The 26,508-nt window shown below is 42.2% G+C and overlaps 2 protein-coding genes across 9 annotated transcripts in view; both read right to left on the bottom strand.

The window, feature by feature from the left end:
- Positions 1 to 8,919, bottom strand: part of LOC118232088 (sorting nexin-14-like) — a 30,937-nt gene extending 22,018 nt beyond the window's left edge. For all 4 annotated transcript variants that reach the window (XM_035426695.1, XM_035426715.1, XM_035426705.1 and 1 more), the window contains exons 1-7: positions 8,330 to 8,919; positions 7,740 to 7,890; positions 6,686 to 6,806; positions 6,394 to 6,464; positions 1,547 to 1,625; positions 1,410 to 1,453; positions 477 to 564 (exon numbers count right to left, since the gene is read on the bottom strand). In XM_035426695.1, coding sequence (XP_035282586.1) covers positions 477 to 564; positions 1,410 to 1,453; positions 1,547 to 1,625; positions 6,394 to 6,464; positions 6,686 to 6,806; positions 7,740 to 7,882 — 546 coding nt within the window. In that variant the 5' untranslated portion in view covers positions 7,883 to 7,890; positions 8,330 to 8,919. The remainder of the gene's footprint in view (positions 1 to 476; positions 565 to 1,409; positions 1,454 to 1,546; positions 1,626 to 6,393; positions 6,465 to 6,685; positions 6,807 to 7,739; positions 7,891 to 8,329) is intronic.
- Positions 8,920 to 10,747: 1,828 nt separating this feature from the next.
- On the bottom strand, positions 10,748 to 25,930 carry LOC118208862 (heterogeneous nuclear ribonucleoprotein Q-like). Of its 5 annotated transcripts, none has more exons than XM_035383822.1 (12): positions 25,764 to 25,890; positions 23,967 to 24,126; positions 22,656 to 22,774; positions 22,256 to 22,363; positions 21,919 to 22,032; positions 21,499 to 21,675; positions 18,337 to 18,472; positions 16,812 to 17,020; positions 16,200 to 16,349; positions 15,393 to 15,514; positions 13,806 to 14,329; positions 10,748 to 12,180 (listed from the first exon to the last, which is right to left on the bottom strand). In XM_035383822.1, the coding sequence occupies exons 2-12, from the start codon at positions 24,112 to 24,114 to the stop codon at positions 12,155 to 12,157; spliced, it is 1,833 nt and encodes a 610-aa protein (XP_035239713.1). In that variant the 5' UTR covers positions 24,115 to 24,126; positions 25,764 to 25,890; the 3' UTR covers positions 10,748 to 12,154. The 5 variants fall into 5 exon arrangements, 4 of the variants coding, with proteins under 4 accessions (XP_035239713.1, XP_035239721.1, XP_035239705.1 ...); XM_035383830.1 differs by having other exon boundaries at positions 13,963 to 14,329; XM_035383814.1 differs by lacking the exon at positions 10,748 to 12,180 and having other exon boundaries at positions 13,460 to 14,329.
- Between the last annotated feature and the right edge of the window lie 578 nt (positions 25,931 to 26,508).

Genomic DNA, 26,508 nt, shown 5'->3' with positions numbered 1-26,508 from the left:
GTCTTCCCCAGATTTAACCACCAAATCCATCTCTACTTTTGCAGGTGTACAACCAATCCAACTATTCCTAACTGGGTGAAAAAAGTCTACTCCAAAGAACTTAAAAAATACAAAAAATATCAGTTCTTGAAAATTAAAAGAAAGGGGGCCATACCACAAAAACCTCATAACATTTCACAGCCCTGACCAAAAAAACAACACAAGCGTCTAATGAGCAATTTACAAACTTCTCATATTTTATATTTTAAATTTCAGTGACTTATGCGCACGTCTCCACATAAAGATTGCTGTAATCGCCTGCACCTGGTGCAGATCTCTGACATCAGCAGTCACGCAGCTAAAATCAGTGCCAGCGTGGGTGTGAAAAGCCAGGGTTCAAAAGCACTGAAGCACTTTTAACATGCGCGTATGAACCAGGGGCCCTAAACGGGAGTTAGTTTAGCCTGTAGCGGGCTTCCCCCGACCCATGTCCTTACTTTCTGGGCCCGACGGACCAGCACCGCAGCAAAGAAACGCAGGGTCACCCTCAGCTCATCCACAAACGCTTCGTCATCTGTAATGTCCCTGCAGAAAAGAAATCGTTCCAAATGTCGCTCCGCGGCAAGCTCAGTTCATATTAACAAAACAACGGTTGCGAGTACAGTGCAAAACAACGGTTGCGAGTACAGTGCAAAACAACGGTTGCGAGTACAGTGCAAAACAACGGTTGCGAGTACAGTGCAAAACAACGGCTGCGAGTACAGTGCAAAGCTTATCGTATCTTCTAAATTACATTGTTCAATGTATATAGTTCAACATTACACACAAAATTTCTTATTCATACTTATAGACCAGTGATTCTCAACTCGGGCCAGAAAGGGCCGGTGTGGGTGCAGGCTTTTGTTCCAACCAAGCAGTTGCACACCTGATTCTACTAATCAAGGTCCTTAGTAAAGACTCCAAAGGGTGATTAGTAGAATCAGGTGTGTAACTGCTTGGTTGGAACAAAAGCCTGCACCCACACCAGCCCTTTCTGGCCCGAGTTGAGAACCACTGTTATAGACGATGGCCACTCTGCCTCTTATGTCACCACTGTGCCAGCTACAACCCGAAAATCTAGTGTTGAGGAGTTGCCTCACTGATAACTGCCAGCAAGTGGATTCCTGGTGCATCATAGCAAGATGCTAATGTAGATGTCAACAGAGCGACCCTGGCTGGCTTAAATGCACCCAACCCCTGAGAAGACCTGAGAAGACCTAGCCAAGTGTGCCCTGCTACTGGGGATCCCAAGTCATAGTCAGTGAATGGCATATGCCAAGATCAAACTCGCAATTACAGTTGTGGTTGTGGCTAGCGCCTCCACCAACTGAACCTTCCGGGAGTCCCATATTAATTTCACATTAATGTAGTTTTAAAATGCGACAACATACCTGTACCAAGGGTACACAAAATTCTCCAGGACCAATTCCAGGATCTGGGAACCAATCATATGATATTGCATTTCAACAGCCAAAGCAAATTAAGTTCTTAAAGACAAAAATGGAATGAGGAGAGCTATTCATTTTACCTCTGAAAGAGATGCGTCCACTTTAGAGTGCACTTTCAAATCCAGCCATGGCTGATAGTTCTCCAGCAGTAGCGTTGGTCTGTTATGGGATATTAAAATGCAGTAGCAGTAACATTTGTTAACCCTTCAAGGTGTAAGATCATAAATATGTGAACAGAATGTTCTTCACTGAACATTATAATGCTGCGGTAACAATCACTACGGGTAAATGAAAGCAATGGAGTTTTAGAACACCTATTCAGAATTTTGAAAAAACATTCCAAAAAACCTACTCTACAAAGGGTCCAGTACTTAGCCCATTGGTGTCTTTCAGTTAACTGTCCAAAACAGCTGGTTTAATTGTAATAAGTGATTATATACCCAAAGAGACAGATAACAAAATTAGTATATTGGCTGTGATACTCCAAAACAGTGTTTATTAAGCTATGGTCAGGACCCAAAATGGGTAAGGAGTTTATCTCTAGTTTGACCTACCAAGCTTCTTGGCACCTCTCCAGTCCTCTTTTATTTAGCTGGCTTAAAGCACGTTGGGCATTTTCCTTTTATATTGGGTCACAAGAGTGTATAAAGTGGGTCCTGGAATGAGTGTGTAGTCCACTAGGCTAGGTTAGTATGTGTATTGGAAGTCTCCCAGATAGATACTAAATTTCTAATTTGGGTCCCAACATTAAAAAAGTGTATCTAATTGAGCTCCCGATATTGAGTTTAAGAACCAGTTCTATAAAACTCCAACTGCAGAGTTATATTAAGAGTGCCTTCATTTTCCACATTTACATTACATGCCTTCATCTAAATTGGATCTTTCATCCACTGAAAGGTGCCGAGCAAGTATTAACATAAACCCATGGCTTACTGTATGAACATGATAACAAAACCAGTTGTCTACTTTCCCACTAGCTAAAGTGTGTGGCTGCTTTTCACTTTATTCCACAAATATGTGACTCTTCCAATAATTTGTTCCGATTCCACTGACATCAATTTGACCTTGCGATCTTTTTATTCCTTTCTTTATATGCGGATACAAAACATTGCCAGGGCTTACCTGACTTACATAGGGCAAAATGCAGGCACTACTAAAATAAGTGCAGTAAGTAGTTTGACCACTTGGTGGAAGTAACAGACTATGATTCGCCAAGCGAAAAAAAATCAGTATTGACAAGGTCTAAAGGGCCCTCACTAAAACTCAAGTCAAGTAAATGAAATCAACACTCGCCACAGATTTTAAATCTAAAATATATTTTAGGCCAAATTATAACAGCATTCAGTCCAATCGCCATTCAGCAGAACCACTTCCATCCTTTCTCAAAATCATTCCCATTTCAAGATTTTAAAAATCAACTATAATTATCCCATTAATTTCAATCAGCTGGTCTCTGAAGAAGAATGATAAAAAAAAGTTTGCTCACAAATAACATGTCATACCTCAGGGTCTTTCGTTAGGCACACCTGCCCATGCCCCCTAGCATGCTGATGTTAAAATGTTTGGGATGTCCTTAATTTCATTTTCTTGAATTACCGCCATTTGGAGTCTTAAAACAATCATGGCCAAGAAGTTAAAACATGAAAAATGTTAAAATATTTGAGACCCTTGAGAACCTTTTTGATTTGAATCACAAATCAAGTGAAGTATACTATGATGTGCTGACAACAACTGCACAACTGATTTAGAACACACAGAATTATGAGAATATTCCCACACGTTCATATGTATTCTCATTATAGGTCTCAGCTACTGCTGACAGTTAACCCCTTAGAGCACAAGCCAAATCTTGCCCATTTAGGGGGTACCCTATTTAAAGCTTTATAACTCCAGATGTGAACACCACAGAGACTTGAAAAATGGCTTAAATGAAGCAAGACATTTGTACAATTTACAATACTAACACAGATTAGTTTATATTCATAATTTTGGAAGAAATAAAGTGCCACAAACGCAATTGTTTTGACAAAAAATCAAAAATAAATTTGCACTTTTTAAGTTTGCAATGAAATACTGAGAGATTGCATACAGGAGGTTAAACTATACATGTGCTAGATCAAAAACTTCTTGACCACAAGTTCATAAAATCTAAGGGTGGATATGTAGAACTACTATAGATGTATGAATCAAAAACTAAGCAGTGTACCCAGCGTCTCCAAATCTATCCGAAATGTCTAAATTATGCATTGCTGTAAATCACAACATATTCACGTATTTCACTACAAATCAACTGTTTTGACTCAAGAAAATCACTGTTGCATAATTTTCTAATGGGAATTACAAGCTTCCAGTCAGTACAGTGGTCTAAAATAGCTAGGTGTCCAGAAACATCCAAAATCTCTCCAAAATTGAATAAAATGCTTTTTGTCCATTATAAAGCATATAAATGAGCCCCTTATGAAGGTTCAAGATGAAACATTGCTATCAGATTAAAAAAATAATGCAAAAATATTGTCACACAATGCGGTACAGTACCTAAATGTGTAATAATTAACTTGTGTGTATTTCTATACTCTGTACTCTCGTATGTTTTCTTGTATGAGGATGGGACAACATGAAAACAATTTTCGACCGTCCACCACGTTTTGGCAATGTTCCAACTCTGACGTCATCACTGTTGCATGCTTCAGAAAAACTATTACACTACGATCTAACGCTTACATTTACAGTGTGAAATATTCACATTATATAACACCACTAACCTATTTAAAGATACTCAATTTCAAAAATAACGTACATAACCGAAATATTTTGAGCAGTAATACGTACATAGCAATGATGAAATCTCCTCTATGTTCAATAGATGGAGACAGAGACAGTATCAATGATACTGTTTTATTCGCTTCTGTTTTGCTCCAGAAAACGATGTTAGCTAGGTCTATCAGCAAACATATGGCTTAGCTATGTCCAGAAGTCCTCAATAATAATAGTATTTTCCAAGAAATTACGTAATATTGTTGACCACCTTTCGTTAGGTGCAACGTATTTTTATGCTAACATAGAGTGAATGCGCAAGTGAATGCGATGCTAAGAATATTTTCTGTTACGCTGACCTATAAAACGCCATTACAAAAGCAGAATTAGACATGTTATACATCGTTAGAAAGCTTATACTCTCACCTACTGAATGAATGAATTGTCAATCAAGCCAGACTGTACTAAAAAGGGCGACGACGCCGTAAACAACAGGTGTGGTATTACGAACAGCTATTTTGGAAGATACCCAGGCGTCACAGATGCGCGTCTATTTCCCAAACGGATCGTCCAAGACAATATATGACCACGCAGTCTCAAAAGGGACATATCTACACGTAAAACCAGCAGTAAGGTTGTATATTTATTCAATATTTAGTCCCAGATATTGACTGTAGAATGACATGGTATCATTTTTTAAAACTTTTTCTCGTTTATTTCGTTATTCAGTGAGCAGCGTTTCCACTGCTGTATAGGCATATCTTAGGGCTATTGTCGGGTTTATCTTGTTGCTATGACGGAATATGATTTTTTAGTGGTGAAAGAATATTTTTATGAATGCCAAGATAGACAATATTGTCCATTATGTCAAGGGTGGGGGGTGTTTTTTAGATGAGACTGCAGGGAGGGGGTGCGTGTTAAATGAACGACCAGAGCGACAATGGTGGGGCTGCGAAACTCTGTTTTCGGCATAGTTGTCGTGTATCGTCTACTAATGAAACTAAAACAACGCGTTTCTGTTTTTAACTCATACTTTGGTTGCAGTAGCACCGAATGTTTGAGTTTAGTAATCTCGGCAAGAGGGCGTGCCGACCACTAGGGGCTGTGCGCTAAAAGGTTAATTCTCTCATTATGAATGAAGTAATGAAGTGCACAGCTGAAAAAAATAGAAGAGTCAGCTAAAAAAAGGCAAAAGGCAAAAAAGACAACGGTGGAACCACCAACCATAGCCACTTAAAATAAGGAAGAACTGAAGCCAGAATGAGGGGTTGGCCATCTGTTTTGTATTGAACATCTGTGCTCCAACTTACAATGAGGTACGACGGAATCAAGTATCTCAAAAAAGCCATGAATTGCTAATGGTTCCACAGACAGTATGACCTATAGGACAAGCCCTTTTTAGCCCTCTAATCCAGATGATGTGTGAACAGAGAAAGTTGGCCATCTTATCAGAGGTACTCGGGCACTTCCTGATTGTGACCCACTTCCATTGCACAGAGAAAAATGCAAGTCCTTCTCCAGTGGTCAACATGAGACCCTTCCAGCTGATCGATAAAAGGCATTCTTGCCATCTGCTCAAGCAGCTGCGACTCTGGACCACGTCGCCAACCCCTGTGTAACGTGACACGGCCTCGAGCTGACAGGCCAACGTCAAGCCGGCCCAGGCCGCTCTGAAGGCCCTCTCCGGCTTTTCTCCAATATGTGGTCAGCTGCCCAGACTGCTGGTAACTTAATCAGCACTGCTGGTCCTCTGCAGATACGTTCAGCATGCCTGTGTTTTCATTTTCTATTTTATTTGAAATGAATGAAAATGCACAGCAGTGATACATCATACATCTATTTTTCAGATATCCTTTTATAGACTGTCACTGTTCTAAACAGACTTATCAGTCTGCAAGTCCATTAACAAGACTTCGGCAATAACCTTAACTGCAGTACATGCCTAATAGCGCCATTTAAGTATGCATGCTTTTAGGTAATCTATTAGTGATAGTGTACAGAACATACGTTACCCTGTATGTTATTCCACATTCATCTTCAATGGAAGAAAAAACAGTAATAACACAGAATACTAAAAATAAAAGTCTTTTTTGTCTTCAGTGGAGTCATTTTACCCTGAATTGGAAAGCAGAACACCCCAAAACATTAAACTTTTATTGGTAAACGGCCATACCTGTGTCGCTTACATCTGATCTTGCCACAAACAGCACAACAGTGACCCAAGGGAAATAGCTCTTGCTGGTCCTGCCGTGAAGACAAAAACAAACCTTTACAAATAAATACCTCACAACAACACGAAATGCCAGACGATCTTCAGCGCTAAGTGGAAAAGCATTAGCAGGGGCTTAATGTTGCAGTTTAGACAACAAAACTCCACCTTGGAGACAACAAATTAAACAAATTAAAATAAAACAAACTACTGCGCTTTTACAACTAATTTATCTTTGAGTGATGCTCTGTTTTACCTTGGATTTTGGCTTTATTGTGAACAGGATGTTGGGCAGTAGGGTCTCTGGTCCCAGTGAACAATAGAAAGTGACGACACCAGCCAGAAATGACCAGAAAAGCATAAGAATGTGAAGGTATCTGAGAAGAAAGTTGTCAGCATGTGAAAAATCAATTTAGAAATATGCAAATAAACATAATCAATACATGCATTTAAAAATATATAATTTACAACAACATATTTACAATGAACTAACTTATCAAATAAAATATACAAATACATAAATTAATAATGAACCATAAAATGTTGTGAAGTGTGTGATGGTCTCCCTGCTTCAGCTGTGCTCCACATACACCATGAACCAGAGAGATCCACAAACAAACCATGTTCTCAAAGAATGGGCATTTTATCCACCATTACAAACCCCCTGTGCATGGCATTTTGTGGTAATCCTGGACAGTCACAATGTTGAGACATACTGTAGCTACAGTTTAAAGGGTCACTATATCAAAAATAATCAAACTGAGTATCTTGTTCCTTTCCATACAGTATTTTAAGTAGGCTATTTATAACAAAAGTTAAAATTCCAGTTTTACAGTGAAAGATATCATAAATTGTTCCAACAAGAATGTCATCAATTGACATTCACGTGTGACTTAAACTTTCTCTGATGCACGAGAAAGCTGTGGATAAAGCATGCATAATACGATATTCGGCCTATTTTCGGTTAAACGATTAAATGAATTTGCATGCAATTTAGTTACCAAAATGAATCACTTTGCATATGACAACCTGTTGCCGTTCAAAACAACATTCCTATCTACTTTATGGTTATGGACAGAATGCATGAAACTTATATTGTTTACTGTAAATATTGGAAGGTTAATTTAATATTGGTTAAGAGTTGTATTTGATTAAGCATTATAGCGTCATTGAGCTGGCTATGTACTGATGTGTATGTCTAAACACTTCCCCATGGCATTGAGTAACTCGATCACCGCCTGAATTCCAAACTACAGCAATCCACAGATCACGTCTGAAGGACACCATATTCATGTGCACGTTAAATGTACCTATTTAAGAGAACGGTTGACAAAAGCAAAAAAAGAAGAAGAAAACAGAAGACCGGATACTGGCGACCCAATTCTCTGAAGAGGTCCAACTTCAGCTTCTGTTTCAGGGTCTCCAAACGTGCTCTGACAGATGTCAGTGGCATTATGAGTTCTATTTGGATAAACAAAATAATCAATTAACTCATTAAATTAGCAAGTTTTCTGAATACGATGTGCATACAATAAAGCGTAGCTATAATGTATAAGTTACCTAAACGTGGTTGTTTACTAGCTACAACACTGCTAAGTCGTAGCTAGTTAACAGTATGGCATGCCGGCTGTGCAACTGTGAAACAAACGTCAGCGCAATTAACGTTATTTCAAAGGAGACGTCAAATGTCACATATACGCTACAATACCGCCAGCACTTAGTTAGTTTGATATATCTATCAATCTAACAAGCCAACGTTATTTCACTTTAATGGCCATGTTGTAAAATACTCGAGGTATGAATAACGTTAGTCAGCTAGTTTAGTCTACCAGGATAGACAAGCAGAAAACTGAACGTGTGACAGCGTAACGTTGTCTAAATAGCAGTCATGCTGACTTACCTCAACAAGCTCCAACTGTAGTGGCTAGCTAGCTAGCTGATAAGAGCAGTAACGTTAGATATGCGAAGTTACAGACTATAAAACTGGACGTAATAGTTTGTGCTAGCTAACCAGCTTGCAGTTGCGTGCCTCCAGTCTGCACTGCAGTGCGGGAATCGATGACAGCGAACGTAAAATAGAATTCACTAGCCTTAAACATTACGCGGTAGCAAACGTTACCGAATTTGAAGAAAATAATTAGATTCGCCTTGCTACATGTATGCGTAATACTGATTTAATGATAAATGAAAGTAGAGCTGCAATGCACACAATCGTTCATAACACAGCTTTTATTATTGTGGTTATCCTTCTCCTGCACAGTTAGTTGCTGGTGCTAAAACAAAGACTCGCTATAGCAAAACGATATCACACTTCGTAAGTGACACTTTCCGTTGAAAAATTCTTTCCATGCCCCCTATCATTCCAGTACCGGAACTCCTTTGGTCTCAAAAATTCTGCATAGTAACCCAAACATCAGGGAAGACTACCGTGTGGAAGACGAGTAGAGCCCAGTCACTGGCCATGAACGTGCTTCCATACCTTTACCTCATCGTGATGTCATTTCATGATAATCACAAAGGGATGCGTCAGCAAAATCGTCAAATTATTGCTGAATGATGCTATAATCACTAACGTGATTTGCCTTTAATTGAATTATTACTCACCCTTTCGTGTTCTTCATTATCATTTTTTTTAAATTGTGATATGTTTTTGGAAGAAGGTTGTAATCACTGTAGCTACTGTGGTTGCACTTAAATCATCTGTTGGGCACTTGCATGTTTTATTCGCAATCGTTGTCATTTCAATTTTATTGATACAAGCAACGTTAATGGTCTCTAACTGCATCTATTAAATGTACTTTGGGCAATGAAATTGATTTACTGTGCATTTGTTACTCGTGTTTGTGGTCACATGAGTCAAGACAGGTATACTGAATAGCTAAATTTGTGTAGCCCCTTGACCACTCTATATGATAGGTGCTGGCTACCTAACGTTTCGGGTTCACTCATTTTCAGAAAAAAGCAGTTGTGTTGTTCACTCATGCAGTCAAAAACATGACACTTCCTTCATGGCATAAGTTTACTAAATAACTACAACACCATCTGTCCCTGCTAAAAAATGGATAAACCAGCATAAGTTTAAAGCTGGCAAAGGCCAGTCTATTGCTGGTCCTAGCTGGTCAGTGCTGATTTTATGCTGGTCAATTGGTAGACCAGCTTGGTCAAACTGACAATGAAAGCAGTTGATTGACTAAGCTAGTCTACCAGCACAAGTAACATGACGATGTTGGTAGACCAGTTTGCTCAAGAAAGACCATCTGGTTCCAGTATACTGGTTACCAGAAAAACCATTTTCATTGACCTATTCCATTATCTGGACTGTGGGACATGAAAACTAGTTATTACAATAGTGGGAAAGAGTATTCTAACAAATGCAAATGCATGACTAAAAACAGGATCTTGCATTTAGCATTAAGATCAATATCTGTGGCGACACCACCAGCTACTGGAAAACTAAATATTTATCCGCACTGAGGCTAGGTCTTTTGTGGTGATCTTGGAAATGATTTACCCCTTTTGCGCAGCAGTATATATGTATGTATATATACTGTCGACACACAAACACACACAAATTTTTAAAATCAGGTTGAAGCCCTTCTGGTATTCAGTGTGTACACCTGTAAACAGGCTGTGGGTGACATGTTGCCCTCTCAAATTGTCACTTTGAAGGGGAAGTTGGCTGTTTTTGATACCTAGGGGCGAGGTTTTAACAGTCACCTTTTATCTGAAATGAATTCATTCAATTGAATGCAAGCACATTGTTTCATTTTGTTCACAAAAAAGGCCACAGCCTTTCAAAAGGCTTATCAAGCAAGCATTTTGAAGCAGGAAACAAATGGGTGAATAATGTACCATTCCCTGCATTTCCCAAGTTCTTTCACAGTGGAGGTTCCCTCAAAAATGTGTTGTTGGAGTCTACTTCAATGTGTGCTTCCTTCTTAACATCTATTGTTAAGTTTTGCTAGTGCTCCACTGCGAACAATCCTGTACGCTGCAACATGGAGAATGACCTAATAAAACGTACTTCCCGAAAACTTGGGACTCCTCCATGTCCAAATAAAGCTTTTGTAGAACAGTTAGTAGTAAGAATGGCAGGTTCATGATAGTTTTAAAATGCGTTGAAAGGGACTCACATGTGGTGTATCAATGCAATGCATTTGTAACAGATTTTGAATACAAAGACACTTGATTTATCCATTGCAAGACGTAAGCCTTACATGAACTGGTACAGGAGCATTCACTCACACGTGCACACGCACACAGCAGATCAGAATATAGCTGTGAAAATATATGATAGTAAGTAGCTTTAAGACACGGATAGAAATCAAAAACTTTATTACAAAAATAAGTTACACCCACCGCATATTACAGTATAAAACGATTTATTTGCAGGAATGCAAAAAAAGGTTGTTGGCCACCAACAATAGTTTAAACTTGATAACATCTTAGTTTACTCAAAGGTTTGTTGTAATGGTAGGCTTACTGATAGGGATTTAACTACAAACGTGGGGTGAGCAGTTGTATTTTTGCAATACGTGGAATATGAATCAAAGCCGCGGCATCCCTTTCTAAACTGGACGCTGCTAAACGCAGCTTCTCTCACGCCCTTTCAAGGCGTGACCGTCTATGCGCATTCTGCGCTAGGTACCTGATGAAAAAAGGCCACAAGTTTGCAATGTTTTTGTCGGGCTGTGCATGATTATCACGGGGTCCGTACAGACGAGCAGGACTTCAAAGGTACTTAACATAATCGCTAAGATGAAGCCTCTGCATTAGTAGGACTACAAAAAAACCATTCCGGCGTATTCCTTTGGGGAGAAAAGGAAACCGACGGGCTTTGATACCGTTTCTGATATTCAAGCTTTTACAAAAGTAACTTTTTTTTTCTTTCTTCAAACTATCTTACAACCAGTAACTACATAATCTGAAGATGCAAAGATGCTACCTCAGTTTAAATGGGGATGAAAGCAGGGCATGTTTACGCTCATCACGCCCAGTTTGACTGTCTGCAGTGTCGAAACAGCAGCAAAGGTACTATATTAAATTTAGTACACATACTGCTGTTGCCTGTGTGCATATTTCGTGAAGAAACAGGTCCTGCTTTCATCAATATCGTCTCCCCTATTTACAGTACAGGCAGGGTAGTTCCGTCCTCTGTACTGAGGTAGTTAACCAACCCTTTAAAGACAAGTTCTGAAAAGAACAACTTAACTTGGAATGCCTGACAACTCGCGCCAGGTGGTTACACCTAAAAATCTGCAAATGTTCTTCAAACCTATCCAAAATCTAAAATAATTAAGATTACAACATGGACATCCCAACATAAAGCTGCAAATAAACACAAAAACATACAAAAGCATCAAGCTCCTTCTGAGCCACTTCAAATCAAGAAAACTTAAAAAGTGCAAAAGACATTTCAGGTTGACTATCTTTTCAGAAAATCTGAAAATCTTCAATCATTTTACAATGGCATTTTTTGGGGAGGGGAAGGGGGTTGTAATTGCTAAATTCAAGGCTCTTTTCCACAAGAAAGTAAAAAATAAAATAAAATCCAAGCAAGTAACATCTTCAAATTGCTGTGGATCTTTTTAATGTGGCAGTCTGGGAGATAGGCGTCTTCTTTAAGGCTGGAATATCATTGGACCATCGTGTCGACCTTACCATCGCGTCCAGTGGCAGCTTCCGGCGTAACCCCACGTAGCGAGTCAGTCTTCAAAGAAACAGGTCAGGACCGGCCTCGACCCCTTTTGCCTGCTTGCCAGGTAACAAAAGGAAGCAATTAGGAGAGACTCGCAAACAAGAACCACATGACACACAAAAAATCTGCACATAAACAAGAATACACCATTGAAACATGACACCACCCAAAATAATACTGGCATCACAAAAAGCAAGCGTTCAACTACCATTCCTCCAAGCGCCACTACACCGGCAAATGTCACATGCACAAACAAATCTAAAAGCTTTTTGGACAGCAGGCAGTAGTGTGGTTTTGCTGCACAAAACATCACACGGCAGCAGTATGCTACTGTAGGTCAACAAAAGCAAGACACTACCCTTAGCACTAAAAGAAAAAAAAAAGGGGGGGGGGGGGAATTGCATGCATGAAGAATCAAATCTCACTCAAGAAATAGCTCCAATTGTCATTTTAAAACAGCAGGCAATTCAGCATGCAAAACAGCAGTTAACCCCAACCTGGGTTTCAAAGCAATAAAAAAAGGCCCATTGTGAAAATCAAATTGTGCTTTCTCGACAATCACCAATTGTTAAATGTTTTTTTTTTTTAAATGGCTTTACTTCAGCTCTAATTTTTAAATGGCTTTTACCTTTAAAAGTGAGAACTGCACATTTAGTTTCAAGGGAATCCAAATACAAAAAGAATTTGCTACTGGGATTATGCAATTAGGGTTAATTTACACAGTTTGGCACCTCCACAGAACACAATGGTGCTCTGTACTTAACAAAAGTGAAATATGGGCAGCAAACAATGAGGTGTGCAGCTCTACACATTTAACCTGAACAGTTAAAAAGGAAATGCCAACTCACTTCCACTACACAAATTGAAAAAAGATCTACAAAATTCTGATGGCATGCAAAAGGACATTGCAGCATGTAACTAGCATATGCAAACCTTTTTGTCCATTTCTTCCACATGGGACCTTAAATTTGAATGCAATTTGAGGAGAAGATTTGCCGAAACATGAATTTGAAACACAATTTGAAGTTTGTTACACGGTTGTGTGTAATTTTATTAAAGCAGACAAACAGCAAAGAATACAAGCCAAAATATGAAGCCAAAACTAGGACCAATGCCAATATTTTAAAACAAGATGTTACTTTCTAGCGGTGTTATGTTTTGTAACATACAAATGGTCATTTATTTGTATTTCATACAGGAAACTGAGGAAACTGTGTTAACTTACTTTTAAGACATGAAGAGAAAAATTTCTATAAATATATTTACATAACAAATAAACTTCACTTAAGCAAGTAATTGCAAATCTCCAAATTTCAAAACTTGAGGCTTGGCTTTTTTTTTTTTTTCCAAAAAACAAATGGACTTATTTTTTTAATTCTCAAAGAAAACAAGTTCGCCAGAAGCAGGTGGGAGTGTAACTAGTGTTCAAGTCCAAGCGGATTGTTAAAAATATTTACGAGTGAAATCTTTCCAGATGACACCAATTTATAAAAAAATTAAAAAGAGAGAGAAAAAGGCAACCAGTCAAGGTTTGGAAGCCATTGTTTGTGGATCAATCGCCCAAGTCTCTATAAAACACTCTTTGTAACCAAATCCCTACTGTGCTCATTCTACTTCCACTGTTGCCCGAAATAATCCTGATAAAAATCCAGGTTGTCAGATTTGTAACCATAGTTACCAGAATGATCACCACCTTGCAGGGGTTGCTGAGCAATGGGTTGAGAGCCCCAGTTCTGATTATTGGTCTGGCGGCGCTTGGAATCTGGCTGGTTGTACCCGTCAGCTTTGCGCTTGCCTCCTACATTTCCACCGCGGCCACCGCGCGCACCACGTACCCCGCGGCCTCTCTGTGGAGTGCCTCCTCTGGCCCCTCGCGTCCCTCTGCTCGATCCGGGACCCCCTCGCTGCGAGAAGCTGGGCCTGCCCCTCGGGGGTGCCGACGCCCCCCTGCCGCGAGGCGGGGCCGATCCCCGGCCCCCCCGGCCGCCCCGGCCTCTGGCGGGGACTTGATAGTCCTCGTAGCCGTAGTAAGGGTCTTCGTAGCCGCCGCGGTAATTGTGGTAGTCATAGCCGTAGTAGTCATAGTAGTCTTCATAACCATAGTATTCGGTGGGGTAGGAGTAGCTCCCCCTGCTTCCCCGCCCTCTACCTCTAGAGAAGGATGGTATGTGTGGGGGGGCGTAGTAATAATAATCATCATACCTGCATTACATAAAAAAGAATAAGAGGAGAGAAAAACCAGTTTAGGCAAGGTCAAAGAGGCCTAGCTTTGCATTTCCCTAACAATTCCTGGCATACCTTTAACCAGAATATTAAACATGCCTGAAATTCAGGCAAAGAACCTTAATATCCTAACTGCAGTGCACACAATAGTGACCAGGCAGATGGACTGCTTAAAGAATTCATCAGTTTCCCTGTACTATCCCACAACACACTGCCCAGGGTTGAGCTGATGCCTACTCCATGCATCAGATGATGGACACCTTCAAAAATCCTTTTTTTTTTGTGCCCTAAAAGTGAACACAATTTGGCAGGTTGGTTCCCATTACAACTTGCTACTCAGGAATTAAAACTTACCCAGATTGGCCAGGTGATGGCGCTATAGAAAGAAAGTGAAATTTTTGACACTTTCTGGGCTACAACTTCGATGCATTTGGTCTATCGTCAAAATTATTTTTTTTGTACAGTACGAAACATGCTAATTCTTTCGCAATTAGTCTTTTGCTTGGACCCCGTGTATCACTGCTTGAAAATCAATGCACTGTTCAGAGTACTGTTCTGCTATGCCCAATTTAGAACGGCAGACCTATGGCTTGCATTATGATCTCTCCAACCATCGCCGATGGCAGTCATGCATCATTGATAGGCCAGTGCATTACCCATCGGCTCACCCCAGGCTACGCACCCCACTAAACACCACCCATGATTGGTTTACAGTGCAGTACAAGTACGACACTGTTTAGAAAGCAGTTCTCATCATCTTAGGCAGTTGGATAGAGTATAGAGCATCTGGCCCACAACCCACAATCGACTCTCTGTGGAGGAGGCCTGCTTATTATCCCCCAGCATCTGAAAAACAACTCCCCTGGCAGTGGAGCCCATGCTGTTTTCAGACTAAAACCAATATGGCAGTTTTGGGACGTTTAAAGGGTTTTGCATGCCCGCACGAGAGGAGAAGAAATGCGCTGAACTTAGCCCTCCATCTCCGCCAGATACCACAGAGGCATGCCGCTTTCTGAGCAGGGAGCGGCCGGGCGGCGCTCACATTTGCGTTTTGGCAGCCTGCCTTTGGGCCTTGCGCTCCTTCCTCTTCTGGTCCGGGGGCTTCGCAAAGACAATTTCTATGTGCTCTCCTTCCAGGTGTTTGCCGTTCATTTCTTCCAGTGCCTGCAGGGGGCGACACAAGAGCGCGTTCGTCCATCGTGCACAGTGCAGTTGTCATCATCATTGCGCAGCAGAATGAAACACTTTTCCGACGATTGTTGTTACAATCTTTGTACAAGGAGAGCACGAGATATACCATCCATCAACAACACTGGTTAATCTCATTATACAACAACTGGATGCATGTTTAGGTGGCCATCAAGGTAAGCCCGCAGACCGTTTGGATCTCCATGCAACTCTGAATTCTGAATTCACACGTTTCTGCGGTTCAGAATCACTGCACCACAACAGCAGGTCGCAATGAATTAGCTTGCTGGTGTCCTCCACTTAGAGACACTGAAAAAGTAGGGTGCTTTCGTGCCCAATCACTGTACAACAGTATGAAACTACAGCTTTCCTCATATGTCTGTTGCTACAATCGCTGCACAAGGAGAGCAGGCGACAATAAATTAAATCATTCCATTCAACAGTGGCTACCACTGTGATTGGACAGTCGGGCACATGACAGCATCTCACTCATTTTCAGCAGCCACCATTGTACGAAGACTAGGTCGATCACATAATCCAACATATTTCTTCCATTACTAGCATTGTACCTTCTATCCCAACCACCGCAATGCAAGAACATTGAATGCAGCAACTCACAGTTCCACCGTATTATTGGTATACGTCTGAAAACCCCTCTTACCTTCGCCGCTCCATCTCTGTCGTTGAAGTGAATGAAGGCGTAGTCCTTCAGCTTCTTCACCCGCTCCAACTTTCCGAACTGCGTGAAGGTCTTTTCAAGTATTTCTTCCGTTACAGTACTTGCTAGGTTTCTTACAAATAAAACTTTCACCTGTGGTTATCAAAGCAAACAACATTAAGCTATTAAGAGAGACGGTACTACAAAGACCAAGGACGTAAGGGGATTGGGTTTACAAACTCACTGCTAAGAAATATACTGATACTCCAGCCATGAATCTTGGGCCAGTGTCTCAGATCCAATATACTGATGGTTTCTTGGATACATTTACAAAAATATAAATGAATGTCACCACAGCTAGCAACTAGCTCAGGATGCAAATAAAACCTGGTTTGTGTCTACTCTCCAAGCTCAAAAGACATGATCTGAGGTCAAGACTCAAAATCAATTCAAAGCACCAGACTGCAAGAAGCAAACTCAAAACATGTCTTAAGAATACAGTGCGTCCAAGCAAAATGGCTGCCGTGCTTCACCCAGGTAGGTGCTACACAAAGGTGGTGAGATCAGCGTCCCCTACGATGACACACTTTAAGAAAAAGCTCTGTGTCTACTCACCTTGGCCATGACCTCCGGGTCGGGGTCCTCGATGGGGTCGGCCCACTCCACCGTCACCGTCACGTTGCCCCACACCTTCACCTTGCCGCTCATCAGCCGCCGCCGCGCCATGGCCGCAGATTTATGGTCTTCGTACTCCAAGAAGCAGAAGCCTCTGTTCTTTTTCTTGTCGTCCGGCTGATGGTACAGTATGACGTCGTTAAGACCCTCTGCGCAAGAGAGAAAATGGGGAGGGGAGAGGGCGTGTCAGCTCAGGGAGAATAGCCGGGAGCCCATGGGGTGTTCAAGACTAAGCTTGACATAGCGCTAGCCTTGTGAGTTAGCCTAATGCTGAACTAAATGCCGTGTTATCGTCAAACATGGCTGAATGACGGACTAAAGCCTGTCCTTAAGGTAATGCAATTAAATGTATTCAACCTAACCACAAAATGCTTTAACAGCAGCATTTAAAGAAGGGCAACATCCTTCTACCAAAATTAGAAATACCGCCTCGCGGTTGTATGCCTCCCCCAACCAAGGCAAAACATGTTTTGTGAGGTCACAGTGACCTTGACCTTTGCCCACAAAAATCTAATCAGTTCATCCTTAAGTCCAAGTGGACGTTTGTGCCAAATTTGAAGAAATTCCCTCAAGGCATTCCTGAGATAGCGCGTTCATGAGAGAATGGGACGGACGTGCGGTCACAGTGACCTTGACCTTTGACCACCAAAACCTAATCAGTTCATCTTTGAGTCCAAGTGGACGTGTGTGCCAAATGTGGAGAAATTCTCTCAAGGCAAAAACGTGTTTTGCACTCTCTCAAGGCAAAAAAACGTGTTTTGTGAGGTCACAGTGACCTTGACCTTTGACCACCAAAATCTAATCAGTTCATCCTTGAGTCCAAGTGGACGTTTGTCCTAAATTCGAAGAAATTCCCTCAACATGTTCCTGAGATATTGCGTTCATGAGAATCGGGACAGACGTACAACCCGAAAACATAATGCCTCCGGCCATGGCTGTGCCGTCACGGAGGCATAAAAAGCACCATATGAAAAAAATCAATTATATTGATTTTAATTAATTACATTTAAATCAGTTAAAATTGACAGCAAAGCAAAACAGTTAAACTGAGCACAATGCCTACCTCTGCAACTGTCAGATTTCTAAAAAATTATAAAACATTTAAAATTTGTACAGGCATTAAACGACAAACTGAATGAATTATGTTTATGGACCATAAGGGACAGCCAGTGCAACCATCTGGTGAGAACATGACAGCAGACAGATGTTTCATTTTAATGTCAACAATGAGCCATGAAAACATGTAGGCTTATGAGGGGAGGAAGACAAATCCTTTGCTCAATGAAAATTAGGCAGCAATGGATATTCCGTTTCACTGGGGAAAATCGACTGGCAAATCGCCCTTTCCCACATCTCGGTACTGACAGTCACGGGGCAGATAGAAGCTAAGAATTTCCCCCGTTCCGATTGGCTAATTTGTGTCGCGCGTTACAGGTGCGGTATGAGGCGATGTCGGTTCACTTACCTGTGACTTTGGCAAACTCCTCTACGATCTGTTCTTTCGTTTTGCTCTTGGGGATGGAGCCCACGAACAGTCTGTTGTTGGCCACGGAGATGCACACGCCGATGTGCTTCCCGGGCCGAATTTCGCTGTTATTACACTGAGGAAAGAGAAGAGTAGGATAAGCAGTAATAACAAGGAAATAACTAGGAACACCAGGTAAGTCTGAGGCCGTTCCTTATGCTGATAAAATATCAGTGTAAGGGTAGGTGTAGCGGAGGAAAAAAAAAGAGGTAGAGGATATGTAGGAAAGGTGTAGCAGACACGTGGGAAAGGTGTAGCGGATATGTACCCACAGCACAGCGACTTAAAGGGGCAGTTCACCCAAAAATGAAATTAAGAGACGTTTCTGCTTACTCCGTGTAGTATCTGTCCTTCCAGACAGTTTTGTTGCAATGCGACAAGTTTCCTAGATATTTGCTGCAGCTCACCCTGATAAAATTGACATTGTGGGGCCATCTTCGGGTAGCTTCAAAGCACCAAAATTTAGAATTTTAAAAGTCAATGGCAACGTCTCTTTACAAATATAACCCTGCGGGTACTCAGAAACGCACGCAGAGATTAATTTCTGCACAGCAATGGCCATTTCCAAATATAACCCGGTGGTTACTCATGAACATCCACACATATTCATTTCTGCACAAAGCATGCAAAGTGTGTAGCCGATATTCACGCTAAGTCTTGTGCAGGCGGACTTGTATGAAACTTGAGTGGTGGAGAAGTTCTACAAAATAAATTACGCCTCTTAAAATCTCAAACAAGAATTTCGAAGCCATTACGTGCTTTAAAAAAGTAAGTCGCAGACAAGTTGCTATATTGAAACCACAACCAATGCATTCCATCACGTCACCATCACTCAAGTTTCATACTAGCCCGCCTGCATGAGCCATATGCTAAGATATAGCCTACACGAATGGCATAATACGGCAGAATTGGTTAGATGAAACGTGCAGAAATTAAGGTCTGTGGATGTTGGGGGGGGTTCGAGTGTACCGAAAAATCGGACCGAAAATAGCTGACGGTTAGTAGCCTACCGAAAATGAAAACAGGCGAACCGTGGTTCATATATTAGCACATTATTTTATTTTAATTGAATATAGTTTTCCAGTTTAAAAAGTAGGCTATAGACGGAGCATTTTCCCACAGAATATTTAATAGCCAAAGAACCAAGCACTTTCTTTCCCTATTTTTAATAAAATTTTGTTTTCGATTTTATTCTAAACAATTTAGTTTGAAAGAATGTGTTTGATATGGCCATTTTATTTTACTAAATTTCCCAAAATGTGTTGTTTTAGCCCTAGATGCTGATTTCTTTACCGTGACTCTACCGAGACTAACGGCTGCTTGAAAGAGAAAGTGCTGATATACGTTGGCTAAGTAGATATAGGCTATCGTTTTCTCATAAAATGTAGTCTATAAAATAGTAGCCTTGGCTAGCCTACTTTGAGACATGTTTTTAAAAAAAGGCTTGTTATTTCATTGAAAATAAACAGCACACTTGACAGTGATGTTCGATTATTATCCATTTATTATCTATATTTCCATACCCACTTTCCTCACCAGAGACTCCTCATTCGCTACAGCAAGTGGAACGAACTATTGTTGTGTCGTTCGCGAACGATTCGGGCAAGTGCACTGTTGTTCGTGAACGATTCGTGCAAGTGTACTGTCGTTCGAGAACGATTCGGGGTGGGCGCAGTACTTTCAGCGAACGAATCACTGAACTGCGAACGATAGTCAGTCAGTGAACTACCAGTTCACGTTCGCGAACAAATTGTTTCACAAAGTGATTCAGTACACTTCGTTCACCCAAAAGATTTGTTCTTTTGAACGAATCGTTCGCAAACGACACACTACACAGTAAGGAAGAGGGAGACCCTTGTATGGGCATGAAGTCCGGCTGAGCCTGGGTTGTACACTAACCGCAAACTGTCCCAGATTCATCCACAAAATATTAAAATCTTATCCAAATAACACAATAACTTAACAAATTGGCACATGGGGAGACATTAGATGAAGAAAAAAGACCTACTGCAACTACATTTTCTAGCGGGAGAAAAAATTATTGACTTATTGGCTGAAACACCTATACTGGAGCCAACCGCACGGGAGCTAGCTAGCAACGTCTCTCAACAAGACCAGGCAGTCAGTTTTAAAAAACTAAGTCCAGTTGTGGACGCTTATTCTGTGGGCAATAGCAGAAACACAGCGTGGAGGTAGTTTGCCCATTGGGAATATGTTATGGCGACACATTGCTTACTGTGGAATCAGATTTCAGTCAAAATTATCAAAGGAAACATGATCCTTTTGACACAGCTTTGTTTCAGAATTATCAAGCAAAACATTTCTGATTATGAGCAAAGAAATTATGATTGCAAAGAAAAATATTGATTTCATTGAGTAAAACTTAAAGACTTGAGTTGGAACAAAACGGAAAAATATTCCAAGCTATTCAATTTCTATGCCTGTATAAACTGCTGTTTGATACTTGTGTCACAGTGTTTTTGTCTGATACTTTTGACACAAAGCTGATTCTATAATACAGCGGTGGTGAGCAAACGTAGCTGCAACATCTTCCCAATGGGCAAATTACCCCTACGCCACATTTCGACTGCCTCCCACAGACGGAAACTGACAGAGCGCCTACGCCGGCCCTATGTTGCTTTTCTCAGTGCGCTGTCTGGGTAGGGAGTGTTTGGAAGTACACAATGGGCATGTGGGAGGTAAGCACAACACATACGTATGCGGCTCACAGGGAGATGTGTATAAGGGATGAGTAGACAGAAGTAGCTTAGAGAACATGTAGGTGAGTTGAAGCGGGCGTTTAGCAGACGTGTCAGACAGTAGCAAGGCATTTGGAGGATAATTGTCAGGAACATTCAGCGGACCCGTCAGACAGTAGTAGTGTGTGGGGGATGACAACAAGCGATGTGTAGACATGCGACACAGTAGCAGGGCGTGTCAGGGACGATCGTAAGGAACGTGTACGGGACATGTCAAACAGTAGTGGGGCATGGAGGGGACAACCGTAAGGGACGCATAGGGGATGTGACGGACATTAGTGGCGCATGCGAGGGAGGAAAGGTTGTGTAGGGAACGTGCAGGACACATGCAGGCCATGCATACCAGCTTCACGGCGTCCTGAGCTGCGTCTTTAGTGCAGAAGGTGACGAAGGCGTATCCCCTGTTCAGCCCGCTGAGGGGGTCCATCATGAGGCGCAGGTCCCAGATGGGCCCCGCCTTCTCGAACAGCGGGACCAGCTCATCCTCAAACAAGTCCCGCGGGATCTTCCCCACGAAAATCTGGGGAGGTCAAAAGTTTTTGAGGACAATGCAGCACAAACCAGTAACCAAACCCCTGCACAAAAAGAAACAAAAGTGACAGCAATATTTAAAAATTGCCACAGAAGAGAATAAAAAAGGTACCCGGTCAGATCTTAGCGGTAAACTATCAGCGTAACCGAAGTCACTCCAGGATAGAGTACGTGTTTCATCATCTGAGTACCAAGGCTAGCATGAGCTCGGAGGCCACGCCCACACCCTTACCTCTGTGCCAATGGTGGGCTGGGCTCCCGAATAGACGGACTCCGGAGGTGGCCCGCCGTACTTCCGCTGGCCCGTCGTTACGTCGAGCGTGTAGCTGGTCCTCTCCAGGAGCGCCTGTCGGAAAACAACCAAACTGCTCATCACAAGCAGGCAGAAAGTACACTGGACACGGCCCGAAACGCTGAAAGGTACGCTCGGCTACCATTGTCCCTGTAGCCTTTTGCCGAAGCTTGAGGTCTGTGGCCTGCAGAAGGTGAACAGAGTCAACATCCCCCACCCACTGAGCCTGGCTCCTAAGCAACCGCGCGTCTTTGAAATACTGCCCTCGGCAACGTACCTTTACTTTTGCTTCATCTGGTCCTTTATTGGAATCTGACACTTTGGTCCCCTGTTTCTCCCTCTGTCTGTAGGTCTTCATCACTCCGCAGAGAAAGGCACTTTTGTTCTGCGGAAAGAGGGCGAGAGTTAGCGATGTGAGCGTGCGAGCGCGTACGCCGGCGACCGGCCGTGGGTCTTCGTTGCCCCGCGGAGAAAGGCGCTTTTGTTCCGCGACGAGACGGGAGGGCGAGCTCGCCTGCACCCGCACGGTGCGTGTGTACTGGCGTTGTGCATTTTGAGAAACAGCGTGCTGTCGAATGACTGAGCACGCGACTGACCTTAGGCCCCCGTGACTACAGGGGTAAAAAGGTCATCGTGGTTCTGTGTTCCGGAGAGCGTGCTGGCTCGAAAGCGCTCACCTGAACATGCGAGAGGTCGCTGTCCTTGAACTGCAGCAGAACTTGCAGGGCGCCTTCTTCATTAAACTCTTTCAACGCCTCCAATGCCCTCTCATCTAGGTCTTTGTGCGCTACCAAACCTGCGGGTGGGTGAGGGGACACACAACGGAGGTTAGCTCTTTGCGAAAAGGGGACGCGTTGCCTAGTCGGGACGCTAGCATCGAACTGTCGCGGCGACATAAATTTTGGACATAAACAGAAGGAACCGACAATCCAGACTGTGAATTACGAGCACTGCAGTTCCGACACGAGAGAAAACACAAGGGTTCCCTTTTCTACATTTAGCATTTCTGTGGCCGGGGCCACTGCAAGACAGCGCTGTAATTTTTTTAAAGACAGCTGGTCATTCGAAAAAAACCTGCAATGGGGAAGGAAAAACTTTTTCCGGAAGCCTTCAACAAAAATCTGACAGCTCATGCAAAAGGAGGAGGAGGAGAAAGGAAAGTGGACGTGCACTCTGGAACAAAGACGCGAGGGGAAACAAAACGCTCCGCGAGGACGCGGACGAGGACGAGGACGCGGTCACCAACGGGGCATTATTCCACCTTGTCGGAGCTAATCGTAGCAGATGTGACGGGGAGGGGAGGGGAGGCGGCGGGTGTAACCCGATCTCGCCGTCTTCCCCCGCTATAATTAGCTTGTCCACGGTCTTTTTTTGGAGGGGCATGTCACCTGTCCCCAGCCCTGGGCAGCTGCTGCCATTGTTTACGCATGTACCCATCTGGCTGGTACCCATCCACCCCCCCACCCCTTCCCCAGAGAGCCAGAGTGCAAAGGCTTCTTCCGGCCGCTGCATCCGAACAGCGTGAGGCCTCCGGCCCCTTGTGGTTTCAGGAACACGGTACTTTCCATTTACTCACTCACTGGACTTACACCATTATCCCACTTGTACAGATAGACACTTAATAAAGATATTGGGATTAACTAAGCCCTGGGACAACAATACGGCCATGACTGGGATTTGAACCCTTGACCTTCTGGATACAAGCCCAGCTCCCTGACCACGGCTAACAATAATACAACGGTTCTACTGTCATGACTCAAAAGGAACTATATAATATAAATGATTTTTTCTTATGCTTATGAGTGGAAAATTATTTTTTTTCTGCAGTACCCATTTTGTTAGGAAACCACAAAAAGTTGCTTTCGTATACCAATTCCCACATTCAATTACAGGGGAATACTTAAATGCAGCAAAACATGCAATTGTGGGGAAAAAAAGAAAATTTGAATGAATAAAATGCTTTTTGGGGGGTGTTTGGTGAGTCTTACCTGCTAGGTAAATTTCATCTAGTTTTTCAGCAACTTTCTGTGGTAAACCAGCTTCTAATAAAGTCTGGAAGTGTTCAGAATGGGTAACTGCATCAGAGGTGTCCGTGGGTTCTTCTGTACCATTTCCATTAATATGTTCAGAGGCCATGTCTCCAGAAATCTGTGCAAATGCAATGAGCCAAATTAATCCAAAAATTGGAGGGAAAGTTGAAAGAATGTTAGATTATGCGGTCATTATATTCATGAATTGACAAGATGCACAAGCACACAGACGGCTACCATTGATAGCCCCAACCTTACTGAAATTCAGAAAACAGTAATGACTTCGCGACAAATCTGTCATTGCACATTGCGGTTTACCAGGGTAAAACAAAAGGCAAGATAACGTGCTAGTTATATTACTGTAACAAATATTATATATCTAGCCATCTTAACAGTCAGCAGAGTAATGAACTACAGACAGAAACGTAACCGTCGCGAGCTATCTAGGGGAGCTCTTTTTGCAACCTTCAACTTTCGCGTGATCGATTCTTTTGTTGGGAGAATGTGTCAACAATTTCAGTGTCCTCGCCTTGAACTACACTTGCAAATAAAGTCGAGACGACCACTGCTCCCAAACAAAGGCCCTTCCACACCCGACAGGAGCCTGAGCGCTGTGCAGTGTACAGTAGCTAGTACACGTGTTCCTTCCAGCACCACCACACAAGTTTCCGGTACTTGCCCGACATCACAAGAAAGATAGCGATCTGCATGCTAAAAATCAGAACAAGTTGCATTCTAGCTAAAAGGGCAACAAAGCATGTGGAAGAACTAACATTATGTAAGCATCCACCCAATTCATCCAACGATTAGCTATCCGCCCAGCAAGGCGAGTTAGTCACCTTATTCCTTGCACCGCGAAACAATGCACTGTAACAAATAACTACACGGCAAGTAATATGGTAATTACATCGATAAATCTAGCATGCTGTTACAAAAACCTTAATGAGGCAGAGACCGTTCCCACTTAATAACAAATGCCAAGTTAGATGGTTGGATAGCTGTCGTAACGAACAAGGTTGCGAAGAGACAGCAAACCGCGTTAGCTAGCTAATCCATGACATCCATACACAGCCATGCACACGTTTCTTAACTGTGCAAACCGGTCCCTCTCACGAGTAACGCTTCGCGACAATGGCAGCTAACCAACTCTTTAGAACAATTAAAAAGTTAAGGGTTAGACTAACAGTTAGTTGAATAGCATGTTAACCAACTTAACTTATTCATGAGAACTTCTGCATCTAGTTCAGTTAGCATCGTGTATAGCAAGACAGTTCAATTAACCTAGTTGTGCCATGGTCTAAAAGTGTATGATCGGGCCCGACAACATGTAGCTAGATGGCTGACATACATTTTATTAGTTAACTAGCAACATGAAATAGTCAAGAATGATAACTTGAAAAATCCACCGAGAAACGTTACTAGTTAGCAAGGAAAAATCTTGTCAACAGCCCGCTAAATCCAATCATCACATAAAACACCATCAGGTAACGCTGGAATCGAATCACCTCCACTTATAAGATCTGTAGATCTGAGTTAAGACGTCCCAAAAACACATCGTTCTTGCTACATTAGTTTATGCAAAGGCCCAGCTGGCCAGCGTGCCGCCACATAGCTGGCTGAATGGAGTCCATTTTCAAAAAGCCGGTCCCAGGAACATCCCAAACCACTTTCTACTTTGTTTAAGAACACAGAACATTTATATCTGTTGCACACTGCAGCTCTCCGGCTTGACAGTCTGGTAAACATTGACCTTACCTGTTGACGGGTATCCAAACTGTACGGCCTGGGTTATTTTGGAAGGGAAAAGTTTTCCAAAAAAAGAGAAAGGTGCACAACTCCCGGCACGAGTCCGGCTCCGGTCTGTCACTCTGAAGGATGTAAAATGGCGGATTTGCTCACGCCGTGAGTTTGCTCGCACAGATGGGGTTTCACGGACAACAACGCACGGGCTCGCCTTTTTCGCAGGCTGAGCCACTTACAATGAAGGCGGAGTCATTAGGGAGTAGTGCCGAAGCTCATTAATCAATAGAAAGACCGAAATTAAATGTTTTGTTCTGCTTTGGATAGTAAGTTTCCACTACCATTGATGTATTTACCAAGTTTTTAATGCCTTGAAGTGGTATAAGAGAAGTGAAGGGGAAATTATGTGTTTCTTGTTATTAGGCTGGCCCTGTCATCGATGGCAGGCGGGGTTTTAAGGGATGTGTTCTTCGTCTTCAAATTGTGCCTCGATTTTGCAGAAGGCTGAAAGCGACCAGAAACTAGTTTTTCTAAACTTTTGTTCTTATTGTATTAAATATGAGATCATTCAGAAATATCCAGAAAGTCCGATCGAACATTTAGTGCTGATGAGATATTGCTTTTTTCATAAGTTAGTCATTTTTATGGAACACGTGGTAGGCTGTCATTTTGATCGATTTGTTAGACACATATTGAGAGAGTATACCAAATGACAGGGGAATATGTAGGCCTCTACTCTGCAGTTGAAGAGTTTAATTTA

Source organism: Anguilla anguilla, chromosome 1 (assembly GCF_013347855.1).
Source record: "Anguilla anguilla isolate fAngAng1 chromosome 1, fAngAng1.pri, whole genome shotgun sequence".
Classification (NCBI taxonomy): Eukaryota; Metazoa; Chordata; class Actinopteri; order Anguilliformes; family Anguillidae; genus Anguilla; species Anguilla anguilla.
The sequence above is the reverse complement of the archived record's forward strand: the minus strand, read 5'-3'. Positions and strand labels throughout refer to the sequence as shown.